Below are 27,343 nucleotides of genomic sequence, written 5' to 3'. Positions count from 1 at the left end.
AGAGTGCTGTGTTCCTGCAGGATCAGAGGTGTGCAGTGGTGGGGAAAAAAATGATTTCCTGCTTCAGAACCTCTTTGCATATTTAAGTCCAGTTCTCATATTCCCTTAAAGAGCAAAACCCCAAATAATTATACACTAAGGGTTTTTCTCTGAGTCAAATGATGGGTAACACATGATACAACAGCCAGTCAGATATGACTTACCAGCCAGTGTTTGGAGGTAAGGACTTCCTTCAGGAGATGTCTCACATTTGGTATTGGAAATTTCTCTCACCCTCAACTAGAGCACACAGCCCATTATGTTTTAAAATTACTATTATTAAGCATAGCTTTTACTTGGGCACACTTTTTGCAGCAAACATCCTTGTTACACAGTGGCCTTATTTGTTTTGTCATCATGAACAGTGTTGCTACAAACAAACAGATACGGCACAACCCACCAATGCACATGGACAAAACAGTAGAATTAAGTCCTGTCATTCCTTATGCTTATTTCTAAGACTGCTGGAGACCCGTACAACATCTCTAGCAGATGTCAAAATCTAAAATGCAGTAGTCCAAACAGAGTTGAGCACACAGACAATGTTCTACTTCTCAGAGAATAAACCCTACCTGTGTAGCCCATGAATTTTCCAGGGATTTCTTGATTGCAGCATCGACTACAGAAGATCTGTCCGCAAAGTCGACAGTGGTGTCTCCGCCGGAAGGTGGTGAATTTCTCACTGCAGTCATAGCATTCTTTGCACTGGCTGTCAGGCATCCAATATTGCTTCAAGTCACTGTCCTACAAGGGAAGGCAGCAGAGAAAATTCATTTGTGAATACAAAAAGCATGTTTACATTGATGATTGCTTTGTAGACTGTGCACATAAAATGACAATATCACTTTTTCACGTCCATCTGTGCATGTGCACGCTCTTGGGTATAAACACATACATGCACAGAAAGAATTTTTCACAGGGTTTTATAAGAAGCCAGAAAGCTACAGCAGTTCTTAGCTGTGAGACTATGTTTAATAAGCCTTTGCTTTCTTGATCCAGCATGAGAGGCAAATAACGAGAGGAAAAGCAAAATAAACAAGCAAAAAAAAATATCAAGAAGTGTAGATAAAAGTCAAGAAGCAGCAAACATATGAAGTATTACTTGCTGTTCTTTCTAATTTGCCCCTGGCACAACAGGCCCTTAACCAGCACAGTTTAAAATCAGCTGAAGTTCAGTTTTCCGGGGTAAATTAAGCTATCAGGAATTTTCAATGCAAAGATAATTCCAATAGCTAACATTAGGATGTACTTTGAAACAATTATGGATAAATGTAAAAAAGTTTTATTACATGGTCAAACTCTTCAGAACAGTAAACAGTTGTAAAACCCTTGTCCCAGACTGGTGTAGGTTCAAAACTCCAGGTTAACTGCCACGTGAAGACACCTGTGGCATACACATTGAGCAGGTAACATCATATACTGGTTATGCAGCATTGCTGCAGCCACAGGAAGTTTTGTCTCATTTTTAAGGTTTGAAAACAAAGAGGCGAAACCTCTATTTGTTACTGTAGCTATAAAAAAAGAACAGGACAAATCTCTGTTAAAATTCTGAGCACAGCAGACACAATCACCATGGATGGAGGCAACTGCTAGCGGTCACATGATGGCTCTGACTGTGAATCATTCTTTGCTCGAGTTCAGTTCTGGTAATTAGCCTTTTCAGAGGAACTGAATGTGTGTGATTTTTCTTAGGAAGAGAAAACACTGCATGAATTTTCTCAAAACAAGCCAGGAGTAAGCACAGAAAATAAAGCTTATCTGTACTCCAATTTTCACATAAGGGAAAAAAAGCATACCGTGAACTGGGGCTTATTTTTGGATGTTCACAAAGTGAGGTTTGACATGGCCTCAAAATTTAACTAGCAGCTAAAGCATCTGTGATTAACACAACAACAATTTCTTGCTCTTCATTCAAGACAACTCACACAGAAAGAGTCCAAAACTGTTCAAGAAAGTCTAGAAACCTTTAACATGAATATTAAACTTCAAGCAGGAAAAGATGCAAAGAAAAACTTTGCCAAGGAACTGCTGCAAAGCTGGTGGGGACCCCGATAAACAGTTTTTGCTGTGGCTCTGCAGGATGAGTCAAGTCTCTGTGCCACATGGACAGAGGGGCTATTCCAAGCAGCAGCGCATAGCTTCTGGAGCCTCTGCCCACCATCCCTCCCACACTGACTCTGCCACACTTGCACGTGGCTGGGTGTTCAGAAACTCTGCCATTGCTGGTTTCTCCGTATTTAGAGAGAAGTAAGGAGGCAGGAAACTAGAGACACCTTCCAGCTCTCTGCTTCACTCACGCTGGAACCAACATTCATGACAGGAACAGCCTTCAAGGTAGGATTCGGAAAAGAGGTCTGGCCCCTGTTAGCAGTAAAGGTTGCTTTGAACAGCACCTTTCAGGATCTGACATGCTTTCTACAATAGTAAAGTGGCCTTCTGTAGAACTAAACCAACTCCACAGTGAAAGAAACTCTTGCCTGAAGTGACTCAAGCAAGACATAGATGCAGGCAGAGGCAGCAAGGCATTACCATTTGTACAGATGCTGACAACAGACTGCTTCCATCTTAACTCATTCATTTACTGCTGCAACTTGCCTGTTTGAGCACTAACTTCTCCAACAGCCTCAAAGACATCTGAATTTCCAGTGCCTTCAGAAGCTGACCCAAGTTGAAAAATTAGTAGGGGCCACCCTCACTGTACTGCTCGCTGCAATGAAAGGCTTGAGTTTTGCCCTCAAAAATATCACTCTGACAAAACAAAGTTATTTTTACAAGCAGAATGGGACTGAAAGTTAAGTGAGTTTACTCAAAGTCTACCTGTAGAAGATTATCAAGCCAAAAGCCTTTTTCCAGTTTAAACAATTTGATTAAATGTACTTTCATAGAACTATAGAATGGCTTTGGTTGGAAGGGACCTTAAAAACTAGTTCCAAAACCCCCTACTATGGGCAGGGATGCCACCCACTAGACCAAGTTCCCCAGGGCCCCATCCAACCTGACCTTCTGGGGATGTGGCATCCACAGCTTCCCTGGACAACCTGTTCCAGTGCCTCACCATCCTCTGAGTAAAGAATTTTTTCCTAACATCTAATCTAAATCTCTTCTCTTTTAGTTTAAAACCATTCTCCTTTGCTCTGTTCATTAACTGCCCAAGCAAAAAGTTGTTCTCCATCTTTTTTTTTTATAAGCCCCCTTTACTTTTGCTTCCTCACATCTTGGTCCCAGACACAGCTATTTATATCATGACTTATAAATAGTTGTGGCTTCTTTTCTCAACTAGATCCTCCTTTTAAAGGCATCATCCAAAAGAGGAGAGGGAGGCAAAAGCAGCAAGTCAGTAGCAACCACCAGACCCTTAGCCATTTGAATCAAATTGGTTAATAGGACAAGATTTTCAAGCAAATATTGCTGAATATCTATTACCATGGTAAGTAGATTTAATTCACTCCCAGAATTCTTACTACTTGTGACTGTCAACGTGTTTCACTTCCTCCCATTTCCTTCCTTCAAGGAAGAAAACAGTCAGGAAATACAAGACAAGGTAATACAGAAATAGGAAGGAATGTAAAATGAGAACACCTGGTCCAGGTTCAGAAAACTGAACAACTGGCAGATTTCTGATTCTGACATGTCAGAAGTCAGCATCAACTTAAATTTGTTTCCCCTGGGCTCACACAGTAAGTTTTGAACTTATTCACTCATTCTTCATACATCTAAATAAAAAAAATCTGCATGATGTATCCAAAAACAAAGCTCAAGGAAGCCCAGTAAACCGTTCAGTTTCTAGATACTTCGGCCTACAAGCCCTCCTAAAAGAAGTACCTGGCTCTTCCCCTCCATGATTTCTTTGAGGCGCTTTAAGACAGTGCTGAGGCTTCTTAACTGAACTGCTGTTCGAGGATCATGACTTCCAAGAGGTGGTTCCACTTTCCTTCGATTGTCTGGAAAGGAAGGGAGAACAGTAATATTTCTTCCATGACATATACATATTTACATTATTTACATGACAATATGAAAGTGCATTAGAGAGAAAAATGTTTGTGTATATATATATGCACATTACAAAGTTAGTGTGTATTATTATTTCTTGCCCTACATTCCTCTTCCCCAAAAGGAGCTTCTAATGCCAGATAGCTTACTTTGACATTTAAAATCCTAGTCTCCAAGTGTTTACAAGAACTGATTTAAATTCTGAGAATAAAAACATCTTTTACAGTAGAAAATTGAGATTCAGTCTACAACAGGAATCTTGTAATCATTTAGAAAGCACTGAAGGCATTTAAAAATGCCTTCTAGGATATTAATACTCAAAAAATAACTGTAATAATTTCTACATTCATTCTAGGACTGGTATAAGCCAATGCCTTAACCTGAACATACTTAAACATGACTATAGCAAGTCTAAGGACTCCATACTCAGTTTCTATTACAAAACAGTAACTCACAATAAAATTTATCCAGAAGTTTAGGCAGTTTTTTTGTTGAAAAAGTTTTTTTTTAAAAAGTGGAGCTGTTGAGAATTTGTACAGGTATTCTTGTTTAACTATACCGAAGAGAATATTGAATAAGAAGGTAACAGATAATTTCTTTCCTACAAAATTCCTGATCATAACTAGTACAGCAATAATTCAAAGCAAAAATGGTCCTTCTCTCCGGAAGGATCTGCAGACAGTGCTGTATTTACCTTAACATCTAAACGTTTTCAGAGTCACTTTTCTATATCGACAACTTTCCTGAACAGTTTGAACTTCCTTACCAGCTTCGCTGCTCTCCATCTGACTAGCATTTCATTTTGATTTCCCGAGTCCAGGAGGAGCAGACATGGCGGCTTTCTGTTTACTGCTTTAGAGACCACTGATGTCAGCGGAATGCTGGCAGCAGCGCTAGCAGAAGGGTGTTAACTGTTGCAGTGCAGCAAGAAGCAGGCTGTGCCTCTCTGGGCAGGAGATCAAAGCCCTTAGAGTAATGTGATTAAAACTGTGGGATTCCGTGCCTCCTTTTCAGGTTCTTAGTAGGTATTTTTAGTTAATCAACCCACACGTGCACATAGTGACCTCTGTGCAACAAAGAATACACAGAGGATTTTAAAGAGACCCTAGAGTGCTTAAATGCAGTTTCATGGCCAGCCACTTGGGATTTATTGAAAAAAATAAATAAATATATTTTTTGGCAGGACCAAGTTGAATATTTTAGGGTGAATAAAGTGACTTTAATATTTCAAGAAAACAATAATACTGTAGAAGTCTTTGGCTCCTCCTTACTTCTATCAAAAGGTCTATGCTGCATTTACTTCCTGGACTTTCCTGCTGTGACTTTTCAAGAGTATCTTCTTTCCAGGAATGTTGCTTCCAATTCAGGAAATCATTGTCAGGAAATTATTGGAATAAGCTATAGTCCCTGCAGTACAGGACACACTCTGTCCAAAACACCACTCTCACAACAGGATTCATCTCTATCAAGCTCAACTTGATAAGGAGCAAGGTTAACTCTTGCTCCTGATTCAAACTCCATCACTGTAAGCACCACGGTCACCTTCTTAGTTAATGCATACATGATTTACCGTTACAGTACTGAAAGCATAAACATCTGTATTTGCTTATTTCATCAATAAATCTGCAAAAATCACCTTCACTTTCACAAACATCAAAGTCTTTTCAGGACAACCAGCTTATGCAGCAATCATGTTTTCTATCCTTTTCTTTCTCATCTGTACATTCACTAAACACAACCTCTACATATGAAAGGAACAACATTTATATTTCCAATTTGGCTTATTTCTAAGCTATTTGTTCTCCATAAGCAAAAAATTAACTCCTACAGATCCAAAAAACATTTACACATGTCAACAGTAAGCCTCATCCTTCCTGTATGTATTCAAAGTAGAAAAGTTTTTTGGGAAAACCAAAAAACATACCCTCTGAAACACTGCATGTTTTTCTCCTCATCTGAACAGTGATCAGTTCTGGGAACCTGGAATACCATCCCAGCTATTCATTTTAAGGTGAATGACAAGTTAAAAATGTTACAATAACTCCTTTGTTGCAACCTAACTGGTAATTTCAGTTTACAGGCAGCTGACCATACACTACCTGCAGATGTAGAACAGGCAGCTTCACACAGTTTCAACACTAAAAAATCAACCCTGCCAGGGATGCCACAGTTTTGCTAGTACAACCCAAACTGCTTTCTAGTTATCCATTGCCAAAGTACATAATTGCACATTCAAGTGCACTCTGACAGCTCAAACACTGTACGTCAGTGACTCGAGGAAGATGTGAAATACCTCATTTCCCAAGGCCTTTTCCAACGGAAAAGAGGCTGTGGTCACGTACTTGATGCTTCCCAATAGCCACCACAGGCTTTCCTCAGGCCTTTTTCCTCCCTCATGCACTGGCTGGCCTTTCCTTACTCCTGCTAAGCCCCTTTCCCATTCCGTCTTACTGCCAGTCAGCTACAATCTCATAGCACCAACAGCATTATCCTGCAAGATGGGGGGGACAAGCTAGAATTGCTTTTACTAACAATTCCCCCACCTCCAATAAGTTAGCACTTCTAGTTTTCCTTCAAATGGAAGCTGTGACATCATCTCAGTACCAGATTATCTTTGTTCATTTCAGCACTTTGAAATCACTCAGCTGGCAGCACACAGAGGTGGCACACACACCACACACTCCAGTACAGCCAGCTGGGCACGCTGCCTCTGTAGAAGTGGTTCCAGCTCTCCAGCACCCTACTGCTGTAAATAAGGATACAACAGATTACCCTAGAGGGAGGCCACAAGCCAGTGCAGAGTTTCAGTACTGGTTCTTCCGCCACACAACCCAGAAAACATCTCTGACCTAACCCAGTATCCAGCAACTTCTCCTATTTTTGCAAAAGCCATGAAGATGCTATTATAATGTTTTAGTGTAAGCAGTCACAAGGAAGCACATGACTGAATTCCTACATATTTGATGCTAGACACTTTCCTACAAAAGCCATCATCCCTTCTTATTCTGCACCTGCAGTTGTCAGAAAGCACGGTCCCTGAGGACCAGAAGTATCTGCTGCACAGACAGTGCTGGCTGAGGGAGAGACTGGGATAGGAGTCATCTTCTTGCATCTTCAGGAGCAATTGCATTCCGCCTTTCTTTAGAGGCACCCGCAGCCTTGCTCAGTCTTTTATTTATTCATTTCAGTTTGTTTAAACTTTGTGTGTTAGTTAAACTCAAGGAGGCTAGGGAGACCTTTGTGAGGGACTTAAACATTTTCCTGCCTATACTTGCCCACGCGATTAGGAAGAAGCACCTCTTAGGAGTAATGGCCAGGCCTAGAGCACTTGGAGACTGACAGATATGAGGTTGCAAGAAAGCTCAGCTCAATCAGACACCTCACTGTCACTGAACTGACTGGGTGAGTCAATCTACACATCTAGGTGTTTGTTTATGTATATCACATCACTTACTTCAACCCTTTGGTATCTGAGCAAAGAAAAATACTTGTGATAGGAGCTATAAATATATTTGTGATTCTTTACTGAGAATAATCTCTAAGATTATTTGTGCAACCCAGCACCAGCTGCAATGGCAGAAGTAAAATTCTCTTCTGTTCCATATTCAGAAATCCTCAATGGTCTGTTTATTCAGCACCTCTTAAGAGGAAAGAAAGCAGGAAAAATGATTTTCTAAAGCTTGCTTCAACAGAAAGGCTGATTTTGGGAGAGGGAAGATGCAAGGCCTTTTCCCTCTTCAAATACAGCAAGAAGGACCTGAAAAGCCCCTCTGAAACCTCCCCACCCACCCTGTAGACTTTTACTTGAATTACACAGCTCATCTTTGTTAAGAGTACCAAATGAGAACCACAACTAGTCTCTCAGTTCCCCCTACCCCTCAAAGTAGGTGTGTGGGGAGAAGAAAATATGATGGGGAAAAAAACCCTAATGGATTGAGATAAGGAAAATTTAAGTACAGGGAAAGAAAAAAAAAAAAAGAAGAGGAAAAAAAAAAAAAGAAAACACAAGCAAAGGCCACACGGAAGCAAAGAAAGAAAACAATTATTCTCTACTTCCCATCCACAAGCAATGTTCAGCCACACTGTGGGAAGCAGGGCCTTCCCACAGTGGTTGTTTGTGAGGACAGATGTTTTCATAACAAGAGTTCACATGCACACACACACACCTCTCCTTCCCCACCTCTTATTGCTGAGCGTGACAGCACACAGTACGGAATAACCCTTTTCTCAGTTCAGGTCAGCTGCTCTTGCCCACCCCCAGCTGCTGGCTGTGGGGGGGGCAGAGGGAGTCTTGGTGCTGTGCCAGCACTGCTCAGCAACAGACAAAACCTGGGTGCAGTATCAAGGCTGTTCTAGCTAGAAGGGCAGAGCACAGCACTATACAGGCTGCTGTGGGGACAGAAAGTTTACTCCATCCCAGCCAGATACAGTGCACCAAGGTTAGTAGCACATCTGGGATAAGGTACTCACCCATGAGTCAGGCCACTCAGTACCCAATATCACAGAAATCTCTTCAAAAAGTCAGCAAGTCTTACTTGGTCTAGCTTTACTCCTTGCCAGGCTGATTCAACATCATGTTTTTCTACGCATACTTTCATCTAAACCCAAGGACAGGCATGGAGGTCCTGAAAAGGAGTTGGAATAATGCAGCAACAGTTTTGTTGCAGCACACATTTGACTAAATCTCAGTTCCCTGACTGCCTACTGCCGATGAATGTCAAACATGAAGATTATTCCTGCCTTTTATGTACCAAATGACCTACCTTGCCTCAAGGGTTCTAACCGACAATCCAGAGATAATACTTAAGTGATTTACAAGAGGTGACTAAGAATGAAATAAGGTAAATTGGCAAATCAGTCAAGAGCACACGGCCGTACTTGTGGTGCCTGAGAAAAAGCTTAAGAAAGGAAAAAAAAAAACATCAAACAAGCTGACTTATTTGGTTTGTTGTGACAGGTACAACTGAATAGCACAAACAGCACTGAAGGGGAAAGAGGAAGATGATAAACATATCCAATGAGACAGAATGCAAATAACTTAAAAAGATGAAAATACAAGTTGTCTATACTAGGCATGGTTACCAGGACTAGACACTTTTCTGAAAAACCCACACAAATTAACAATATTTAATATCAGATTTGTTTGCATTGAGTACCATCGTCTTTGAAATACTGTCTGGTACAGGATCTTTACCCAGCTTAGCAGTTTGCTCAAGACTACCTTAAACTGCTAACAACAAGCAAGAAGATCTCAACAGGAGTCCCTGCAATCTACTAACAAGCTCTTCCAGCCTTTCATAATGCCATTACACAGTTGCACATCTGAGATGACATTTGATTCCCATTCCACCTACAAGAAATACACCACAGCATGTGATAATAGTCCCCAGGTTACAAATAAAAAGATTCAGACAAGTACCTATTCAATTACCCTCATAACAGCTACAAGAAAAAAAAAATGCACTTAAAGCTTCCTTGAAGACATCAACATCAACCCCATTCAGTGTGAGCTCTGAAGTTGTAGTCTGCTTGTAGCTGTTAAGAAACTGAAGTCTCTCAAGACAACACCGATTTTCACAATCAAGGTTCAAGTGGCTTTAAGATGTCGGACATGTTTTAGCAGGCTTTTTTGTTCCAGTGCTTTGCAACTGAAACAGCAGAACAACAAACTATGTCTTGCTGGAACACTGAGAAATGTTGTGGGACTATTCTGAGATCAAAGTTCAAGCTCACCAAAAAGTTCTGCTATCAATCTACATAATGAACCCTTTGTTACCTCCTTTCACCTCACTCCAAAGCATCCCAGACCGGCCGGTACAATATTCCCTTGTAGCATAAAGAGTAGAAATTACCCAGCGCTGTAGAAGCTCTTCTTTGCAGCTCACCAGATAGTTGTTTTTTGTAAGGAACTGGTGACCTCAGAGACTGAGCTCTGGTGGGATGCTGAGGACTGGACCAGCCACCACTCAGCGCCTGTGGATCAGCCTGTGCTGCCTCTGCTCTCTCTGCTGAGGATGAAAGCCTGCCATCATCTGGAGGTGACAAAAAGAACAAGAAATCAACGGTTCATATGTGACAGAAAAAAACAGTATCACATGCAAAACCCTCATGAACAGCTCATTTGGATCATTATTATACATAAAAAGGACATGACTTTTTAGTCTGAAAAGTGGCATAAAAATGTGGAAATAGGCCAGTATGTAGAACTTGTCTGGCAAGGCTCAAGCTATTGCAGAAATATCCCTAATGTGAAAAGTGATTAAAAAAATGGCAGATGTGAATTATTCTTGACATATGGAATAGTCACCTTTTATTATCAGTTTCTGCCCTGAGAGGAGATTTTCAGTTATGTTAGAAGCCAGTACTGTGGTCACACTACAGTTACTGCAGTCTTTAATAAACCACCCTCCTCCATCAGAGGATCAAGTATAGACAGGTTCTCATTGATTCCAGCAACATGCCCATTTTGTGTGCTGTTTCAAAGCAGTTTTCCCATACTTTCAAAACAAAACTTCGCTGACTCCAGCTACATTTACCAGAGACAAACAAGTGAAGCCAATACTGACCAAATTCATGTTATTGTCAATAAATTAATCAGGACAAGTGATATTCTACTGTACAAACTAACAGCAGTCATAAGAAGTAATTATTCTTAACAGATCAGTTTACTTATGCAAAAAACTAATCTTGGCCCTTTTTCCCCAGCCCAAACAGACGTATTCTTGACGTATTCAGACGTATGCTTGACAGAGCTGGAAAACGAACGCACTACACAAAAGCAGGAGACCAGGCTGCCATCTTCAGCAAAGATATTTGTAGTATGATGCAAATATCATACTGCAAGATTGCAAGCTATCATAATGCAAGATTCACCTAAGAAGCAAAAAGCAAGAACTCAGTTCTTTAAGAGCTTGCTTACTGAAAACACAAGTGTTTTCTGACACATGCAACACAAAGGCCAACATCAAATAGGACTTTTTAAATATAGAAAACTTTCATAACACCATTTGGGAACACCTAAGCCATGCAAATTAAGAATGGACCTCATATAAGCATGCTGCTTTATTGTAGCTCAGCTGTATGCCACCCAAATAAAGGTACAAGACACACAGGAATAAGAACTTGCTTTGAAATGGCAGGCATGTATTTTGCTCATATAGGCTGACAGAGGGTTACTCCTGCTTTTAGCCCTGAAAGTTTCATAAAGACAAGGGACATCCAAACACCCAGATAAGAAGCTATATATATTACTGTCTGCAGACTAGCTTGTCTCCGACCTTCACTGGCAGCCACAAGTACTAACTGCAAGATGCTGGCCGTCTTCTCCCATGGCACAGCTCTGCTATGTCACCCAAGAGCAAGTTGCAAAAGACTGGCTCATCATCTGACTGGCCAGTAGTCTTACAATATACTCCTATGTTTGGAGGTGATTTTATAAGTTTATGCAGCAGCAGAGGCCATCAATAAAATCAATAGGATGCAAAATCCACATATACATGTTCCTCCAAGCACTTACCCTTGCTGAAGCGAAAGAGATTTACAAAAGAGCTGTAGGCCGATTTAAAAGGAGGCTCATCCTGGTCAGGAGTCAGGGGTTTGAAGTGAGTGAGATGAGATGGACTGCTAGGAGAACGAGGTAGATCACTGGCAGAATCCAGCGTCGGAGACCGTTTGTCATCTGCTGCCATTTCACGTGCCCTGGAAAGAGTTCAGCAACATGCATTATACACAGGGTGGTGAAGCAGAACATTTTCAGTCAGCTGAAGAGGAGGTGTCTCATTAGATGCTGAGCGAGGTGTTCACCCTACCTACCACAAACATCTGCTATTAGCACAGGTCAGATGGCCAAAATTAGGAGCCCAACTCCCCTGTCTGGTCAGTGGCAAGACAGCAGCATCTTCAGAGATAGCAATTCAGAGCTGCTAGAGCAACATCCAGAGCAACCAGACTAAGAAAGTAAACAGCCACTCGGCTGTCTGGCAGCATGCTCTGGTTGACGCCCTATGGAAACTGACTTGCTTGAAGTTTTCACATGGAGGCTCCACATGCAATGTACTACCATTCCAACTTCATCTAAAGAGAGAAGACCTGTCAGTGCTGCAACCTCTACAGCCCTTGTAACAAGAAACCTGGAACACCTCAGCAAGCACACGGCATACTGGATATTTGGCCAGGTTAACTTCAGAACGAGAAATAAATTAAATGCAAATAAAAGCATGACTGAAAGATTAAGTTTGTTTGGTGGCGCACTGCTTCCTTTCCCTCTGTGGTACAATGACCCTGTGCAAGTCACCAGGGCAGCAACCCAACCTGTGGTCTCTTCTCATATGTAACACCTCCCATCTTCCTTATTTTCACAAGTAGCTACATCAAGGGAAGGAGAAAAAAAAAAAAAAAAAAAGCTGTCTATACTTGTTGACCCCACCTGCTGTGTATCAAAGCCTTCATATGGCCAAGAGTCATACCTTCCCACACTCAGTATTATTTAACCTCAATACACACCTGATTTCTTCCACTCCCCCTCACAAAGCCTACACGTCTTTCCCCACAAGCTAAGGCGCTTACTACCTTCATCTTTGTTCAAGCAAGACTCGATGAAACATCTGACAGAGCTGGAACCCCGGCAGCTGACAGAGCACACGAGTGACGGCTGACACCCTTTATCCACACCAAGGATCAAAGCTCTCCAAGTCCGCTTCCTGCTTTGCAGCTGATACACGCTCCTTCATGGGAGAAGGTTTCAAGTTTCCCCTTGGGCATACGTGTATTTTGCTGGCTAGAATGCTTTCATCCGAGCTCTAGGAACCCACAGGAAAAGTCTGCACAGTCCAGAGGAGATCCACGTGGCTGCCGGGTGGCAGGGGCACTGCTCCCCAGCTGCTGCAGCCCACGGGGCCTGACCACTCCTACCAGCAGCGCACAAAGGCACACATCTGGAGGCTGTACGGCTCTGCAGGGCCTGCTTACTGCTCGGTACAGCGAGCACCTCTGGAACAGTTTCTCCCAATATACACAAAACCATAAGGAAAAAAGACATCACAAACAAAGTTTTAAGAGCAATTTTGGTCGTACTTTACGTAAGTTTGTGTTATGGGCTGGAAGGCTTCCACACCTTTCCCTCCTGCAAGCCATAGTATATATCAACTATTGTGCGTTCCTGCGAAGCCATTCAGACAACAGATAGCTGAAGGCGCGTGGACACCGCGCCTCACGGGAAATGCCTTCAGGCAGATCCGCAATCCTTCCTTCGACACCTCGGGCCACTGGGCACTTGCTTCCTAAACGCAAGCCAGGCCTACGCCGCCCCCGCCGCCGCCTGCCAAGCCCCCTCAGGAGGCGAGCAGCAGCTCTGAGCCCCCCTCCCCGCTCCCTGCCCGGCTGGGGCCCGGCGGGACCCGCACGGCCGCGGCCCGGAGGAGCCGGAGGGCGCAGCCGCTGCTTCCGCGGGGGCGGCGCTCGCCTGGCGGGGCCGGGCCCGGCTCCCCGGGGCCTCGGCGGCGTTTCAAGCCCCCGGGGCCGATCGCCTGCCGCCTGCGGGCCGGGCCCGGCGGCCCCCCACGCCCCAGCCCTGCGCGATCGCCGCCGATGGCGGCCGAGGCAGCGCCAACCGGCCCCGACCCGCCCGCCCCCGGCCGGGTACCTGCGGGACGGGGCCGCCGAGCCCCCCCGGCCGGCCCCGCAGGCAGGGGGCAGCGCTGCGGCACCCGCCGGGCCTCCGTGCCGCCTGTGCCCGCAGGCTGGGCCGGGCAGGGCTGGGCTGGACCGGGCAGGGAGCGGGGCGGGCAGGCGCTGCCCGGCAGCGGGGCGCACAGCCGGGCGGGGGGCGGCCGGTTCCGGGCTCGGGGCCGTGTCCGTGTCCGGCAGCCGCGGGCCCCGCCCCGCCGCCGGGAGGAGCAGCAGGAGGAGGAGGAGCAGGAGGAGGAGGAGGAGCAGGAGGAGGAGGAGGAGGAGCAGGAGGAGGAGGAAGAGGAGGAGGAGCAGCAGGAGGAGCAGCAGCAAGGAGGAGCCGGGCGGGGGCGCGGCCCCATAAGAGGCTCCGCAGGCGGCCGGGCCCGCACCGCTGGGAGCGCCGCAGGAGGAGCCGGGCAGTGCTGCAGGTAGCGGGGAGGGGGGGCTGGGGACGGGGCCGTGCCTTTTGTCCTCGCCCCCCGGGTGTGCCGTGTCCCCTCCCCGCAGGGAGACCCCGGAACGGCGGCTTGGCGTTTTTCGGGTTTTTGTGTTGTGTTTTTTTTTGTTTTGGTGCTGCGGGCTGGAGACCCGCAGCGGGCGGATCCTCCCTTCGCCATCCGCCACCGCCCCTCGGCGCCGCTCCCCGATGGGCCCGGCCTCGCCCCGCCGCCGGTGGGCTGGGGCTGGGGGGGCTGGGGCTGGGTTGGGGCTGGGGCCGGGAGACAAGTGCAGGCAGGGCCTGCCCCAGCCGCCACGGCTCGCCCCCGGGCAGGCCTGGTCGGGAGACGGCTTCTGCAGCCGGGAGCTGAGGTGTCGAAATCGCAAACTGCCGGCTGTGGGCCCCGCTGCAGACCCAGGGGAGCTCGGGGGTTGTTACCCGCTGGTGTTTAGCTGCTCTGGTTAAATGGCTGAGAAGGGGAGGGGTGGGGAAAGGACCCTGCTGACCTTTGGCAGTGCTGGAGAGTGCAAAATCCAAGGGGACGACTGACACTGCAGGGTAGGGTGTGCTCTGGGGAAGCGCAGCCGGCGGCGCGGCAGCACCGGCGCTCAGAGGAAGGAGGATGCTGCAGGGCTGTGCCTGTACGCAGGGCAAGGGCTGCAGGGGAGGGAAGGTGCTGCTGCCGTGATCGGACGAACACATACGGCACTGGCAGAGTTGCTAAAGAAGCTGCGATTTCCACATCTTGGTGGAGGTGTGCATCTCAAGTGCAGGCACATCTCGTGTACCATGTCTTCCCCTCGTGACAATGCTGCTGTGTAGGTCCTAAGCTAGCTTTGCAAAACCTGTTGCTCTGGGGAGACTGACATTGTCTGATTTGCCTTGCTTAAGTAGGGATCAAACCACAAAACAAGTCCTGGTGGGTGAGAGTTGGTGTACATTTTGTCTTAAATGAATCACCAAAGTTTCTCCAAATGTGTAAGTGCCAAGAGCAAAACTGAAGTCTCCTGGCTGGTAACCCTGTGCCTTGGCCACAGGAGTGTGAGAAGGTCCCTATTTAAGCTGTCATCACTGAAAATTAGGCATGAAATACTTGCATAAATAAACTGAGTACAGGCACTGTGTGTGAGCAAACAAGTTAGTGTTCCATGAGGACTAGAAAGATCTAACATGAGCCAAGATTTTTATCTTCCTCTGGGATAAAAGTGCCTGACTAGTTCATTCTTTCAAGTTTATGTGCTCATGTGAAATTGAGCAATATGAGGCTGTGAGTTACTGAGTATTTGCTTGCTTTTTTTCATTGTAGTTCTTGCTGTTGGGAGCAGTCTCCCCAGGCATTTTTAGCCTGGGGCCCTTGCACTACAAACGTTTTACCTCTGAATAACTGCATCCAGAATTAGGAGCCCTCCTGAACACTGGGTCTATTCATCTAGGTAAAGCCATTCATGGGCCTTGGTATCTGTGAGACTGTAAATCCAGGTGCAAGGGCTTGGTATCTCACTGTACTATCCTAGCAGCTGCATACAAGAACTGGACTGTCTTGGGAGGAAGAAAATGCCAAGTCATAGCTCTTGCATAATCAGAGTTAAGAATCAAGAAACTATGGATGTTAGAAAGCCGGGCACTATGTTAAGAAAGTCCAGTGGCTTGTGAGGTTGTTTTTTTGTCAAGGATCAAAGTGCAACTGGAAGGGTAGAGTTCAGGGTTGATTTTTTTAAAGCCTGAACAAATATCTTAGGAAACCTCTGTACCATGCAGGAAAAAAAAAAAGTCTGGTATTTATTTTTACAGCAGAAGTAAACCTTGCCAGGAGCAAGTACTGTTGATGTGGCCCTTGGGTTTCTGTACCTGCTTCTATCTTCCTTGGGGAAGGAAGCTAATAAAGAATCTGATAATGTATTAATATTAATAGTGCCAGTAATCTGAACTGTCATTAAAATATATGCTCATTAACAACCATTTTCCAGAAAAAAAAAAGAGGAAAATAGGCAACTGGACTAGAACTCATGAAATCTTAAAAAGTGCTCATCTATTTCTGTGGAATTTGGGGGGGGCAGTTTGGTCATGCTTTCCAATTCCCTTGTAAAGCCATAATTAAAGCTCAGAACACAGGCCCTTGACTCTCAGCTGTTAATCTTTTTATTTTATTTCCAGGTAGATCTGTCTGGGAGCTGGGGCTTCAAGAAAAATACCAGTTAGTTGTTCTCAAGACCTCAGGAGAGGTCCTGTATGCAGTGTTAGTACCTCTCTAGTCATTGTGTTGTAAAAGCACAGGGTACATGTATTGGTATATCACTGGTGTATTTTAACTCAGATTTGGTTTTGTTTTTATTTAATCTACTACAGACAAAGATGTCTAAAAAAATCCAAGGAGGCTCTGTTGTGGAGATGCAAGGAGATGAAATGACACGGGTCATCTGGGATCTAATTAAAGAAAAGCTGATATTTCCTTATGTAGATCTGGATTTGCACAGGTAATTGCTCTTTATGACATACAGCTGACTGGTGCTACAATTTGCATGTGTCATTAAGCATTGATCAGGTTTCACTTATCACTGAGAGACTTGTAGCTCTTCCAGCACTAGTGCAGAGAGGCTACTAGCCCATTTTTACACTGGTAGAATTCCAAGCTGACTTCCTGGTCAGCTTACCTAAAGGACCAATTTCACTAAGTACTGTGGAAAATGTGGGTTCATGATGAAGATAGTTTGGCTAACTCTCCACTGGCAGCACCTTTGGGGGTTCTTCACAGCAGTAGGCAGTGAATGTTTAATAACGAATTACCTGTTTTCTGCTGTGCCTCTAAGAAGTTCCCTTATGGCCATGGTCTGCGTCTTCATCTCCTCTGTCTTTTCTTTCCAGTACCTGGGCAGCCTGCATGGTTTCCTGCAGCCTAAAAAATTAGAAACATTATTTTTTTCAGCCATTCTTTGGCTTGAAGCCTAACATCTGTGAACTCTGAGCAGGTTTTTGGAGACCTGCCTAGAGGGCAAAAGGGCAGCTGTAGGGCACAAATTCTGCCATGTTGTCTCTAAGCTTGACCTCTGCCGCTGGCAGTGTGAGCAACTTGCAATTATTCCCTGAACCTAGGCTGTCCTATGCTTCCTTTTTGGAAAAAATAAATACAGCTGTTAAGGCAAAAAGGACATGCATGCTATGTACAGCATCTGGTCAAGCAGAATAAACAATTCCTTTTCCTTTTTAGCCTCTGAGCTATAATTATTAGATAAATATCCAGCTGTGTTGCTCCTAGCTGTGTGGAAAAAGGCCTTCAGTGGTAGCTGCCGTTATTAAACCCACAGGTCTGACCTCTTCCCCTGTTCCTGATGTCATTTGTATGCCACCTACATCAGGCTTTTTCTTGCTGGTGTTGAGACCCAGACAAACAGGAACTCAGCAGCATAATACATGCACACAGACTGGAGAACCTCCCTTTTCAAAGAGGGGTGGGAGGAGGCAAAACAGACCCCCAGCTGAGCTGGCACAATAGCTAGATTCATGTAGAGCTGGCTATGCTTCAGGACTAGCCCACACTGGGCACCCATTGTTCTCAAAAAGCTAGTGAAACAGTGGAGGAAACATGCTTCCTCTGACTGTTTGAGGGGACTCTCAGCAGTTGTGCTGCCAGAGCAGGATTGTGGGTCCATTGTCAAAGCAGTTTTCAATTTGAAGCCTGGTGTTGCTTCACACACTCAGTATATAAAGGAAGCCAAAACCCTCAGTACGAGGCTTGAAATAAAGGCCTATATTCACTTGGGCATTGTGCTGTTCCGTGCCATGAGAAACCCAGGCTGGAAGCTCCACTGTCAGGAAGCCTAGGAGGGAAGGCGAAGAAGATACTGGCTATGTCCCACACTGGAAGAGAGACTCAGACATAAACTGAAGCTGTTTTGTGGTTTTTGTGTTTTTGTTTTTTTTTTTTTTGTCCACCTTCCCACCAGCCTCTATGTTCTTCCAGTGTGAATGCTGCTGGAGTGGAAGGGAAATAACTTCAGTTAGGGAAAAGTGCTGGAACTATGGGGTCTGGTTTCTTTCCTGTTGGATGTGAACCAATGCCCTGGGCAATTCTGACTGTCTTTGTGGGTTTGTTCTAGCTATGACTTGGGCATTGAGCATCGTGATGCTACAAATGATAAAGTGACCGTGGAAGCTGCTGAAGCCATAAAGAAATACCATGTTGGCATAAAGTGTGCAACCATCACTCCTGATGAGAAAAGAGTGGAGGAGTTCAAGCTGAAGCAGATGTGGAAGTCTCCCAATGGGACAATTAGAAACATCCTAGGTGGAACTGTCTTCAGGGAGGCTATTATCTGCAAGAACATCCCTCGGTTGGTGTCTGGATGGGTAAAACCCATTGTCATTGGCCGTCACGCTTATGGGGATCAAGTGAGTCACTTCAGTGCTTACCCCTTCTTCTCTTGCTATACAAACAGCCTTAGTCCTAAACTAGTGTAGAGCTTCAGAGCACTCAGATATCCCTGTGCTGCTGCTTTATCCCTTGCAGTCCACTTGGGAGTGGGTACTTGCTAGCACTTGATACAGCACCTGACAAAATGTGGGAGAGTCTGTTTCATGCCTTTGTTTATACAGCTGCACTGTTTAACAAACAGTGTTCAGGGACCCCTGCTTGGATTAGACAGGGCTATACCTAAATGCAGGATACAACTCCTTTCCTCTAAGCTGTTTTCTTCACCTCTACAGAACCCTCCTCCCTACACATAAATGCCTTTAGAAAATATGCTTTACACAGCCCATCTTTTTGCTTCTCATAAGGGCTTCCTGGTGGCAAATGTTGCTCATGGTGAAAGATCTGTGTGACTTCTCAAATGGGAGAAGTTATTTTACACAGTTTTTCTTTTAAACTGTGCTCTGCCTCTTAAGCTTGACATCAACAACTGGGTTTCAGACAGCGCTCCTGCAGGGCTGGTATTCACAGTAGACACATCAGGCTGCAGAATGGAAGGAGGGAAATGTCCATTGGCAGAGGTAGTACAAGGCAATGAAAAGTTGTGTGGCACTCAGTGTAGTGGCCTCTGGGCAGTCCAGAGGATAAGTATCAGCCATACTGTTATCCTTAGGAAATGATGCCCTGTAAAGCAGCCAGGCATGACAGAAGGGAAGTTTTCCATGAAAAGGCAACTGCTTAAATGAGTAAATCCAACACTGAGGGCAAGCTGTAAGATTAGCTGGGGTGGGAAGGTAAAATGAGTCCCGACAGTGGAAAAGAATGTGGCCCAAAATACTTAACAGTACCGAATAATTGAGAAGGTCAAAATAATGAGAAACAATGGATTGAAGGGGAGGATTAATACCCTGCCAAGGTATAAGATAAAAATGGAAGGAATAATGTGAAGGACATGCTAGCAAGACACTTCTTGAGCTGTTCTGAAGTTACAGGAACAGATTTTCTCATAAAAGGGAAACTACATGAAAATGGATGATAGACTTCAAGGAAATGTGACCTTAAATAGTACTCTTCTGGACAGTTGGAAAGATGAGACACCACTTAAAAAACTTGAAGTACCTGTTGGCTCTTGAGTCCGTGCAGCTCAAAGGAGCAAAATGTGTAGCAATTTACAGAACTCCAAGAATTCTTACTACAAGTTGGCCTTATAAGTGTCATACAATGGATAGAAGTAGTGGCTTTTGTTTAGATGCTGTATGATTTTTCTTTATTTTTGTGATCAGTTGGGATATGAATAGCTTGGAGGGGAGAAAGAAAGATTTCTACTCAAAAACGACACAACACTCTGGATACTTGTCACTTTAAAACTTCTATGCATTTGCAAAAATAAATGCTCTGACAATTGATGGAGCTCAAGAATCTGCAAGCTTTTTCCCCTGAAGAGGAAAGTCACTTCTGACACAGGCAGACTCTTGAGTTCTTGTCTTTCTCCTCTCCAGTAGGATAGTCCAATGAACACATGGCTGAGTAAATAACAGCCTGTTCAATGCCCTTTGTTTTGTTGTGTGTGTTTTTTTTTTTTTTTTTAAAACTGTTTATTTCTACATCTTTACCCTACCCTCATTATCTTTATGGCTCTGTCCTCCTGATACATAAAGTAATCGTGGTGATTTTATTTTTTTATTTTTATAGTACAGAGCAACGGATTTTGTGGTACCTGGGCCTGGAAAAGTAGAGATGACATATACTCCAGGAGATGGAGGCAAACCAGTCACCTATCTGGTCCATAACTTTGAAAGTAGGTACTACCCCTGTTTTCCTTGGAACTGGTATTTCTGGCTTAATTCATTTATTAGTTGGATATGTTTGATGGTACAATATGACTTCAGGAGGCAGAGGTAGGAGAAGGTTAGAGCCTTTGCTATTCATCTGGGAAGTACTGAAAGTTACTTCAAATCTTCCTGGGATCAAAGCAGCACATCAAATACCCAACCGTACTAGACTGGCCACCTGCTGTGTTATTGTATAATGACTCTGGTAATAACATGCTTTTACCTCTGATTAGAGGGAAACTTGCTAAATAGTGCTTGACCCGAGGGGAACAGTATTTAAGAACAATTCAGGTACAATTCTTCCTGGTTCTAGTTTGTCTTGCTGGGCTCTATACACCTTTTCAGTTTGTACCCTTCTTTATTAAGCAGTCTTTCTCAATAGAAATGAGAACTGACAATAACTCTAAAAGGTAGAAAGGAGATTTGACAAGGGTGATGCTGGATGTGTAGGCTCTGTGTTTTAACAGATGGAGTCACAAAGGCATTTGGGCAATGTTGTTGTGCTGGTTGTAGGCATTGCTAGTCTCTGGAGGGGGAGTGCTGACACTACTGGGCTTTGTGTGAAAACAGTTATATACACCTTGCTAGAATCCACGGTGTTCAGAGGCAGGACTGAGGAAAACATCACATCAGCCATCTATCTTGCCTTTCAGTGATCAGAGGGTTCAGGATTTGAAGCCTGATGCTGACCTGTGTATGTGAGTGTGCAATGCTTTATTTCTAGCTGCAAAGACCTAATATGTCCACATAAACAACACAGACAACACAGAATCCTAGTTTGTATGCATTTAGCTTGGGAACCAAGTCCCAAAACTACTATTTGACTGTATGTAATGCTTGATTTCTCTGGCATTCTTGCTCACAGGAAACCAAATCTCTAGTGTCTCTTGTTGCAGTCTCTCACCCAGAGTTCACCTGCTTCGCTGTCAGTTCTAGTATGTTTTCATTCGCTAAGTGACTGGAGAGCCTGTACTGGAGGTGTCTGGCAGTCCTAGCTGCCGGACTGATTCACTGCTCTGGTGTGCTGAGTCAGCAAGCAGAAAGCAAGGTAGTGCAGACACAGCAAGTTACTGCTGTTGCTCTGGGGGAGTTCCCCACCCCACAGGCAGCTGCTGTGCCAGCACACCTCCACTGTGCATAAAGGAAGCTTGTCCCATCGTTATACTAATATCTTCAACCCTGACACTGGATTGAGAGGCTTTAATTGGCTGTAGGATTGCATGATTGCAACAAGCTTTCTACCTATATGCAAATAAGTATTTGAGTAAAACGTAATAGCTGTTGTCCAGCTACCTATGAAATCATGGCTCCTGAGGCAACAGTCTTTGGTCAGACCCTGTTCTGCCCTTGACTGAGGCAGGGGGACAACATGTATTTTCACTGGTAACAGCAAGAATTCCATTCCCTGCCAATACCAACTTAAATGACCTTGCTATCTTGGCAAGCAGATAAAGAGGGGAAAAGCCAGAGGAGGCTTATCCAGCATGCATATCCATATAATAATCTGGAGGTAAGGACAGATTGAAAACAAAGGTGTTTTTTTTTTTCACAATATCAAAGTAAAATAAACCTGGATTGTTTCCAGAGCAAAGATCCCTGATAAAGGCACAACAAACCACAGAAGTGACAATAGTAAGATGCTTGAAATGAAGAACATAGCTCCTTTTTCACTTAAGAGCACAAAAAGCTGTTCTGAAGATGACAAAGCTTTGTCACTAAGCCCTAGACCCTACCTTCACTCCCCCAACCAGCCTTTCACATGATCTGAATACTGCTTTCCCCCAGGTGAGCTGGGCTGTAAGTTTAAGGCACTCCCATTCAGGCTGCTAATCCATATGCATTATACAGTCTAAGTCATGTGAACACTGATGGTTCCTCAGTCTTCTTTTGGAGACTTTACCTTGCACCCAGATGACTGGTATATTCTCTCCACAACTTGCAGGAAGTGAGCCTGAGCAGGTGAAACAAAGCTGCAGGGTATGCCAAACACATGCAAACAAAGAGGCAGGAATGCATGTGGGGGCCTGTTTACCTGAGCTGGGTTTAAAAAAAAAAAAAAAAGGCAGGCTCTTATTGCTGGAGCTAGTTCTGCAGTGTAGTGGAAGCCTGATGGGAGCAAACCCACTTCTTGCTTTGACTGAGTCCCCTACTCCAAACCTCCTCCTGCTGCTTTAATGGAAAACAGTCTCCATTATTTATCCCATTAGTAGAAATTCAAGCATGCTCACTCCTGTCACAGTTTTGCTTCTTAGATGTGGATTAGGTAGAAGCATCTTAAGGGTATTAGCTAAGTACATCTTAATACTATGACCTTTAAAACAAGAACCTTTCTTATCCACGGGACTGCTCCAGCTTTGAGCTGATGGTGCAAAGTGAATCTTGTTCTGAAAGAACCAGCATTAAAATGAAAACTGTTATCTGGGAATAATGCCTACCTGCCATAAGACTGGCGAATTCTTAAGCAAAATTAAATCCAATTGAAATCTGTTCTCTCTCTGCTAACAGGCTGTGGTGGTGTAGCCATGGGAATGTACAATCTTGACCAGTCTATCAAGGACTTTGCCCACAGTTCCTTCCAAATGGCGCTGTCTAAAGGCTGGCCTCTCTACATGAGCACTAAGAATACCATCCTGAAGAAATACGATGGCCGCTTCAAAGACATCTTCCAAGAGATCTATGACAGGTAATTATGGTGGTTGTCTACTTCCTACTAACTTCCTACTACAGTGTGTCATTCTGTAGCAGAAACATTTTCTGCAGTCTTATGAGCTGTTGCTGTTAATTACTTTGGGGGTCTGTGCGCCTTCCCTGTCACAGTCTGCCATGTCCTGCAGGACACACTACTATTTAAGGCTATGGTGTTCATCTCTTCTAACAGAAAGCCATAGGATTCTATATTGGTTCTTCTATGTTTCTGAACAGACTTGCACTGACCATAACAATTAAGAAAAAAGAAAAAAGCAAAGATGACACACACTTCTTCCAGCATTGTTTAACTCACCCCTATACAACTCATTACTTGCATGAGTTGTGCAGCTTGTTTTTATATATCAGGGTGTTCTGGGTTTTGTTTTCTAGAGAATACAAGTCCCAGTTTGAAGCCAAGAAGATCTGGTATGAACATAGGCTCATTGATGATATGGTTGCTCAGGCCCTGAAATCTGAAGGAGGCTTTGTCTGGGCCTGCAAGAACTATGACGGGGATGTGCAGTCTGATTCTGTTGCACAAGGTATGAGATGCTTTCTGTGCTGTACTGCAGTAAACTCAGTAGCAGTCTCTTTGTCATATCTTATGTAGTGGCCCAAGATGTGGTGTTGGGTCTTGGAAACTTCACACCTGTGGCTATCAAAAAAGCAAACAATTCTGATTTCACTTTAACAAGAAAATCCACTGAATGCAAACCATGTATTTAGTTGTATTTCTTAACTGGATGGGAGTTCCTAGCAATATAATAACCAAGATGTGTTCTATTCTAATGGTTGACCAGTGGTGAGCATACTGGCAGGTGCTAGACAGATGAGCAAGAAAATTTTCAGAACCCAAATTCGTTTCCTATCCCATCTGGGTGAGATAGTAACTGTCAGATGAATGCTGCTTGCTTAGGAGTCTCAGATTGCCCTTTTTCAGTTTAAAAAAAAGTCTTAAGGTGAGAATATTAATGTTCTTGAAGTGGGACAGAATGTCTACATGTCTTTATCTCATGGTTCAGCAGTACTTTCTGCTCTGATGAGCTGTCTAACTTTAAACAGTCAAAACTAGTCAGTCAGTTGCAGCAGCAGCTCTGCTGTTGATGAATACAGCAAGGCTACGAGAGTTTTGTAGGATGGGGGGATTAAGAGCAATTTAGATAAAGCTCTCTGAAGGAGACACTAAACTCTTTGAGCCATGTATCCTGTAGGCTATGGTTCCCTGGGGATGATGACCAGCGTGCTGATCTGCCCTGATGGCAAGACTGTTGAAGCAGAAGCTGCTCATGGCACAGTTACTCGTCACTACCGCATGCACCAGAAAGGCCAAGAAACTTCCACTAACCCCATTGGTGAGCTGCCTTTCAGTGCCCTTTGATCTCTACACATAAAAGAACAGGTTTGGTATAAGAACACCTTTTTGGTATAAGAACATCTTTTCTGGAGAGCCTAACACTAGTAGTAGTGACACTGGTAGTTCATAATGCACTTGTCTACTAGGGAGATCCCTCAAGCCAAAGCAGGCTGGAATGGAGTTTGTGAGCAATGAGCTAGACATAAGCATAAAATTTGAAACATGCTTTCGCTCTTCCCCAAATAATGTGTGTATAGCCACAGAGGGCTTAAGGTTTAGGTTGTTTAGTTACTTTATTCCGCTCCCTGGTGCTCAGATAAAACCCAGCCATTCCGCTCCCTGGTGCTCAGATAAAACCCAGCCATTCTCTAAGCCATGTACATGCTTAAAGTGTAAATGCAACTAGAATGGTATATGAAGAGAAGAGTCCTCTACAATTGCATAAGGACCATGCTATGTAATGTAATACCAGGAAGAAGAGTGTCTTAAGGGCAGCTGTCATAAGTTCTCTGTCATGAGGGCAGCTTTCTTTGTAATCAGAGCCTCTTTACAGGTCATTCATTCTGACTTGGGAAGGAACAAAATAAGGTAAAGTAGCAGATACACAGAGGAGATTATTGGAGGTAGGGGATAGTTTCCAAGTTCTGCTTTTCTAGCTGAAGATGGAAAGTTTGGTAATAAGAAAGAGAACACCAAACTTCCTTCTGTTTTCAGTGTTACTAATGTTAAAATAACAGTTCCACATATGTTTAGTACAACATCTAAGGAGTTCTAGAAGAACACTGATCTAGTGTTTTCTCTCAGCCTCCATATTTGCATGGACAAGAGGACTAGCTCACAGAGCTAAACTGGACAACAACACTAGCCTCAAGACCTTTGCAGCTGCCCTGGAAGAAGTGTGTATCGAGACCATTGAATCAGGCTTCATGACAAAAGACCTTGCTGCCTGTATCAAAGGCCTACCTAAGTAAGTAAATGAAGTAATCAACTCTGTTTGGAAGGGGTTTGGTTTTACTTGATGTTTGTTGTAATGTTGTTTTACTAGTGGACATGGTGAGGAATTGCAGGTGCTTGGTCACAGAACTGGGCTCTTCTGCAGCTGATGCTATACAGAGAGAGCATGTAACACTCCCTGCCCCAAGTAGCTTAGTGTCTAGGTTGCTCTGCCCCTGCTCTTATGACAAGTGCTTGGCGGGGGGAAATAATATAAAGGTTTCTTAGCTGTTCCTTTTTTTTTTTTTTTAAGTCTGGGTGCATTGGTTAGATGTCATCCTGTCCATTTCTTAGGATAAATACCTGCTTCACTGCAAATTACCACCTAGCTACCTCTTCTCTGGAGCCTTTTCACAAAAAAGACATCTTGATGAACAGATGATTCTGCTGGTTTCAGAGAAGGGCTTAAACACCCCTCTGACCAGTCTTAGCTCAGTGCTCAAAGTGACAAGCTTTATAACTAATGCCTGTCTTGTTTTGTTTCCCCCACAGTGTCACACGTTCTGACTACTTGAACACTTTTGAGTTCATGGACAAGCTTGCTGAAAACTTGAAGGGGAAGCTAGCTTCTCTGCCCAAACTTTAAGGCATGGGTTCTACTCAAGCTCTGCTAACAAGGAAATTCCCACATATACTGTGGTTTAAGTGACACTGTATCACTATTGTGTAACATTTCAAATACTAGACAAAAAAATGTAAACTTTAAATGTTTAAAAGATACTGTTTTCTTAAACCCCTTGAGCTGCTAGGCTATGCCTTACTTTTTTCTAAGCAGCTGAATGTGGTAGTGTTCAAGTTCAATGTGGGACTAGATTCCTTATGTCATTCATAGCAGAGTTGAGGTTCTTCTCTGACTTTCTGTGATTATTTTTTTTTTTTTTTCCCTCCTTTCCTCTCAGACTGAAATCCAGTCTCTGTCACACCTCTGGTCAAACCAGCAGTGACTTACTGTCCAACAGATCTTAGAAACCAGAACCGTCCTTATTGCTCCAGTAGTGTCCACTGAGTACAAATGAGCTCACAGGACTGTCACAGCTCCACTGCAGCCCCTCTCTTAATGTATATTTTTAGTGCCAACTGGAGCATAGTATCCTGATTACAAGGTATTTCTTAAATGAGGACTAGCATTTTGGAAAGAAGCACTTAGTAAATGCTGGAAACAAACCCTATAGGCTAAGAGCCTAATAAAACCATGCTGCAGTGTCCTAAATGCAGTACATGTGTTGTTATATTCTGTCTGACTGGATGTGAACATAGGAACCGTTCCCTCCTCCCTTCCCATGTAATTCATAACGGTGCAAAACTTTTTTCCAGTTGTCTGGACTCTTACTTCGTATTGTGATAAAGCAGGTCAGATTATGACTGAAGAACTATTCCATCCATTTTTTAAAGAATATTTTAGTGCAGACTAAAATAAAAGCTAACTAACATTCTTTGTTTCTCTTTCCTTTGTGTGATTAGCAGCTACAGGCCAAATTCTACCTCAGAAACAGATTCTAGTACCTTTCAGCAAAGTGCATATTAGGATAGACCATCAGAATGTGATACAAACATGAAATAAAACTCTGCTCCGAGAAGGGAGAGAAGTTAATTGTTGTGACTGAGATGGCCATATGTCAGCTGCAAGGTGGGGGGTAAGCATCAGGTAGTACATAAGAACTTAAAAGTACCCCTTCCACTGATATTTTCTCCTGAGCCTAAGGGCACCATTTTGGTAAGTACAGGCTAGCAACTCCATGCTGCTGGAGGCAGAGCACAGGGCTGGCTGGCTTATTCCTTGCAGGTCCCCAAGCAGGACTCAAACCCTTCAAAACAAAAAGGCCTACCTACAACAGTAAGTAACCAACAAACACCTGACTTGAAGGAGCCCCTTGTAAAACTAATCTTGAAGTGCTGAAAGCCTCACTCACTATATGCTAAATCTTCTTAAAAAA

The 27,343-nt window shown here is 44.0% G+C and overlaps 2 protein-coding genes across 5 annotated transcripts in view; one reads left to right on the top strand and one right to left on the bottom strand.

Moving 5' to 3' along the window:
- PIKFYVE (phosphoinositide kinase, FYVE-type zinc finger containing) overlaps positions 1-11,856 on the bottom strand; it is a 57,007-nt gene extending 45,151 nt beyond the window's left edge. For 2 of the 3 annotated variants that reach the window (XM_032189810.1, XM_032189811.1), the window contains exons 1-5: positions 11,842-11,856; positions 11,546-11,727; positions 9,882-10,061; positions 3,862-3,980; positions 612-783 (exon numbers count right to left, since the gene is read on the bottom strand). In XM_032189810.1, coding sequence (XP_032045701.1) covers positions 612-783; positions 3,862-3,980; positions 9,882-10,061; positions 11,546-11,717 — 643 coding nt within the window. In that variant the 5' untranslated portion in view covers positions 11,718-11,727; positions 11,842-11,856. Of the gene's footprint in view, positions 1-611; positions 784-3,861; positions 3,981-4,795; positions 4,869-9,881; positions 10,062-11,545; positions 11,728-11,841 lie in introns of those variants that run through there. The other variant, XM_032189812.1, reaches the window with a different exon arrangement.
- A 2,186-nt stretch (positions 11,857-14,042) lies between these two features.
- IDH1 (isocitrate dehydrogenase (NADP(+)) 1) lies at positions 14,043-26,839 on the top strand. 2 transcript variants are annotated; one of them, XM_032190089.1, is made up of 10 exons: positions 14,073-14,126; positions 16,292-16,373; positions 16,484-16,611; positions 18,232-18,523; positions 20,235-20,340; positions 22,880-23,057; positions 23,453-23,604; positions 24,274-24,414; positions 25,221-25,383; positions 25,902-26,839. In XM_032190089.1, the coding sequence occupies exons 3-10, from the start codon at positions 16,490-16,492 to the stop codon at positions 25,993-25,995; spliced, it is 1,248 nt and encodes a 415-aa protein (XP_032045980.1). In that variant the 5' UTR covers positions 14,073-14,126; positions 16,292-16,373; positions 16,484-16,489; the 3' UTR covers positions 25,996-26,839. The 2 variants fall into 2 exon arrangements, with proteins under 2 accessions (XP_032045978.1, XP_032045980.1); XM_032190087.1 differs by lacking the exon at positions 16,292-16,373 and having other exon boundaries at positions 14,043-14,126.
- Positions 26,840-27,343: the final 504 nt, after the last annotated feature.

The sequence above is a fragment of the Aythya fuligula genome, chromosome 6 (genome assembly GCF_009819795.1).
Source record: "Aythya fuligula isolate bAytFul2 chromosome 6, bAytFul2.pri, whole genome shotgun sequence".
Lineage (NCBI taxonomy): Eukaryota > Metazoa > Chordata > Aves > Anseriformes > Anatidae > Aythya > Aythya fuligula.
This window is presented reverse-complemented; position numbering and strand designations above follow the sequence as displayed.

Coding starts and splice junctions, on each gene's coding strand:
- IDH1 (XM_032190087.1), top strand. CDS start 16,490: ATGTCTAAAAAAATCCAAGGAGGCTCTGTTGTGGAGATGCAAGGAGAT. Junction 20,341..22,879: donor TCTGGTCCATAACTTTGAAA/GTAGGTACTACC, acceptor CTCTGCTAACAG/GCTGTGGTGGTGTAGCCATG. Junction 23,605..24,273: donor GTCTGATTCTGTTGCACAAG/GTATGAGATGCT, acceptor TGTATCCTGTAG/GCTATGGTTCCCTGGGGATG.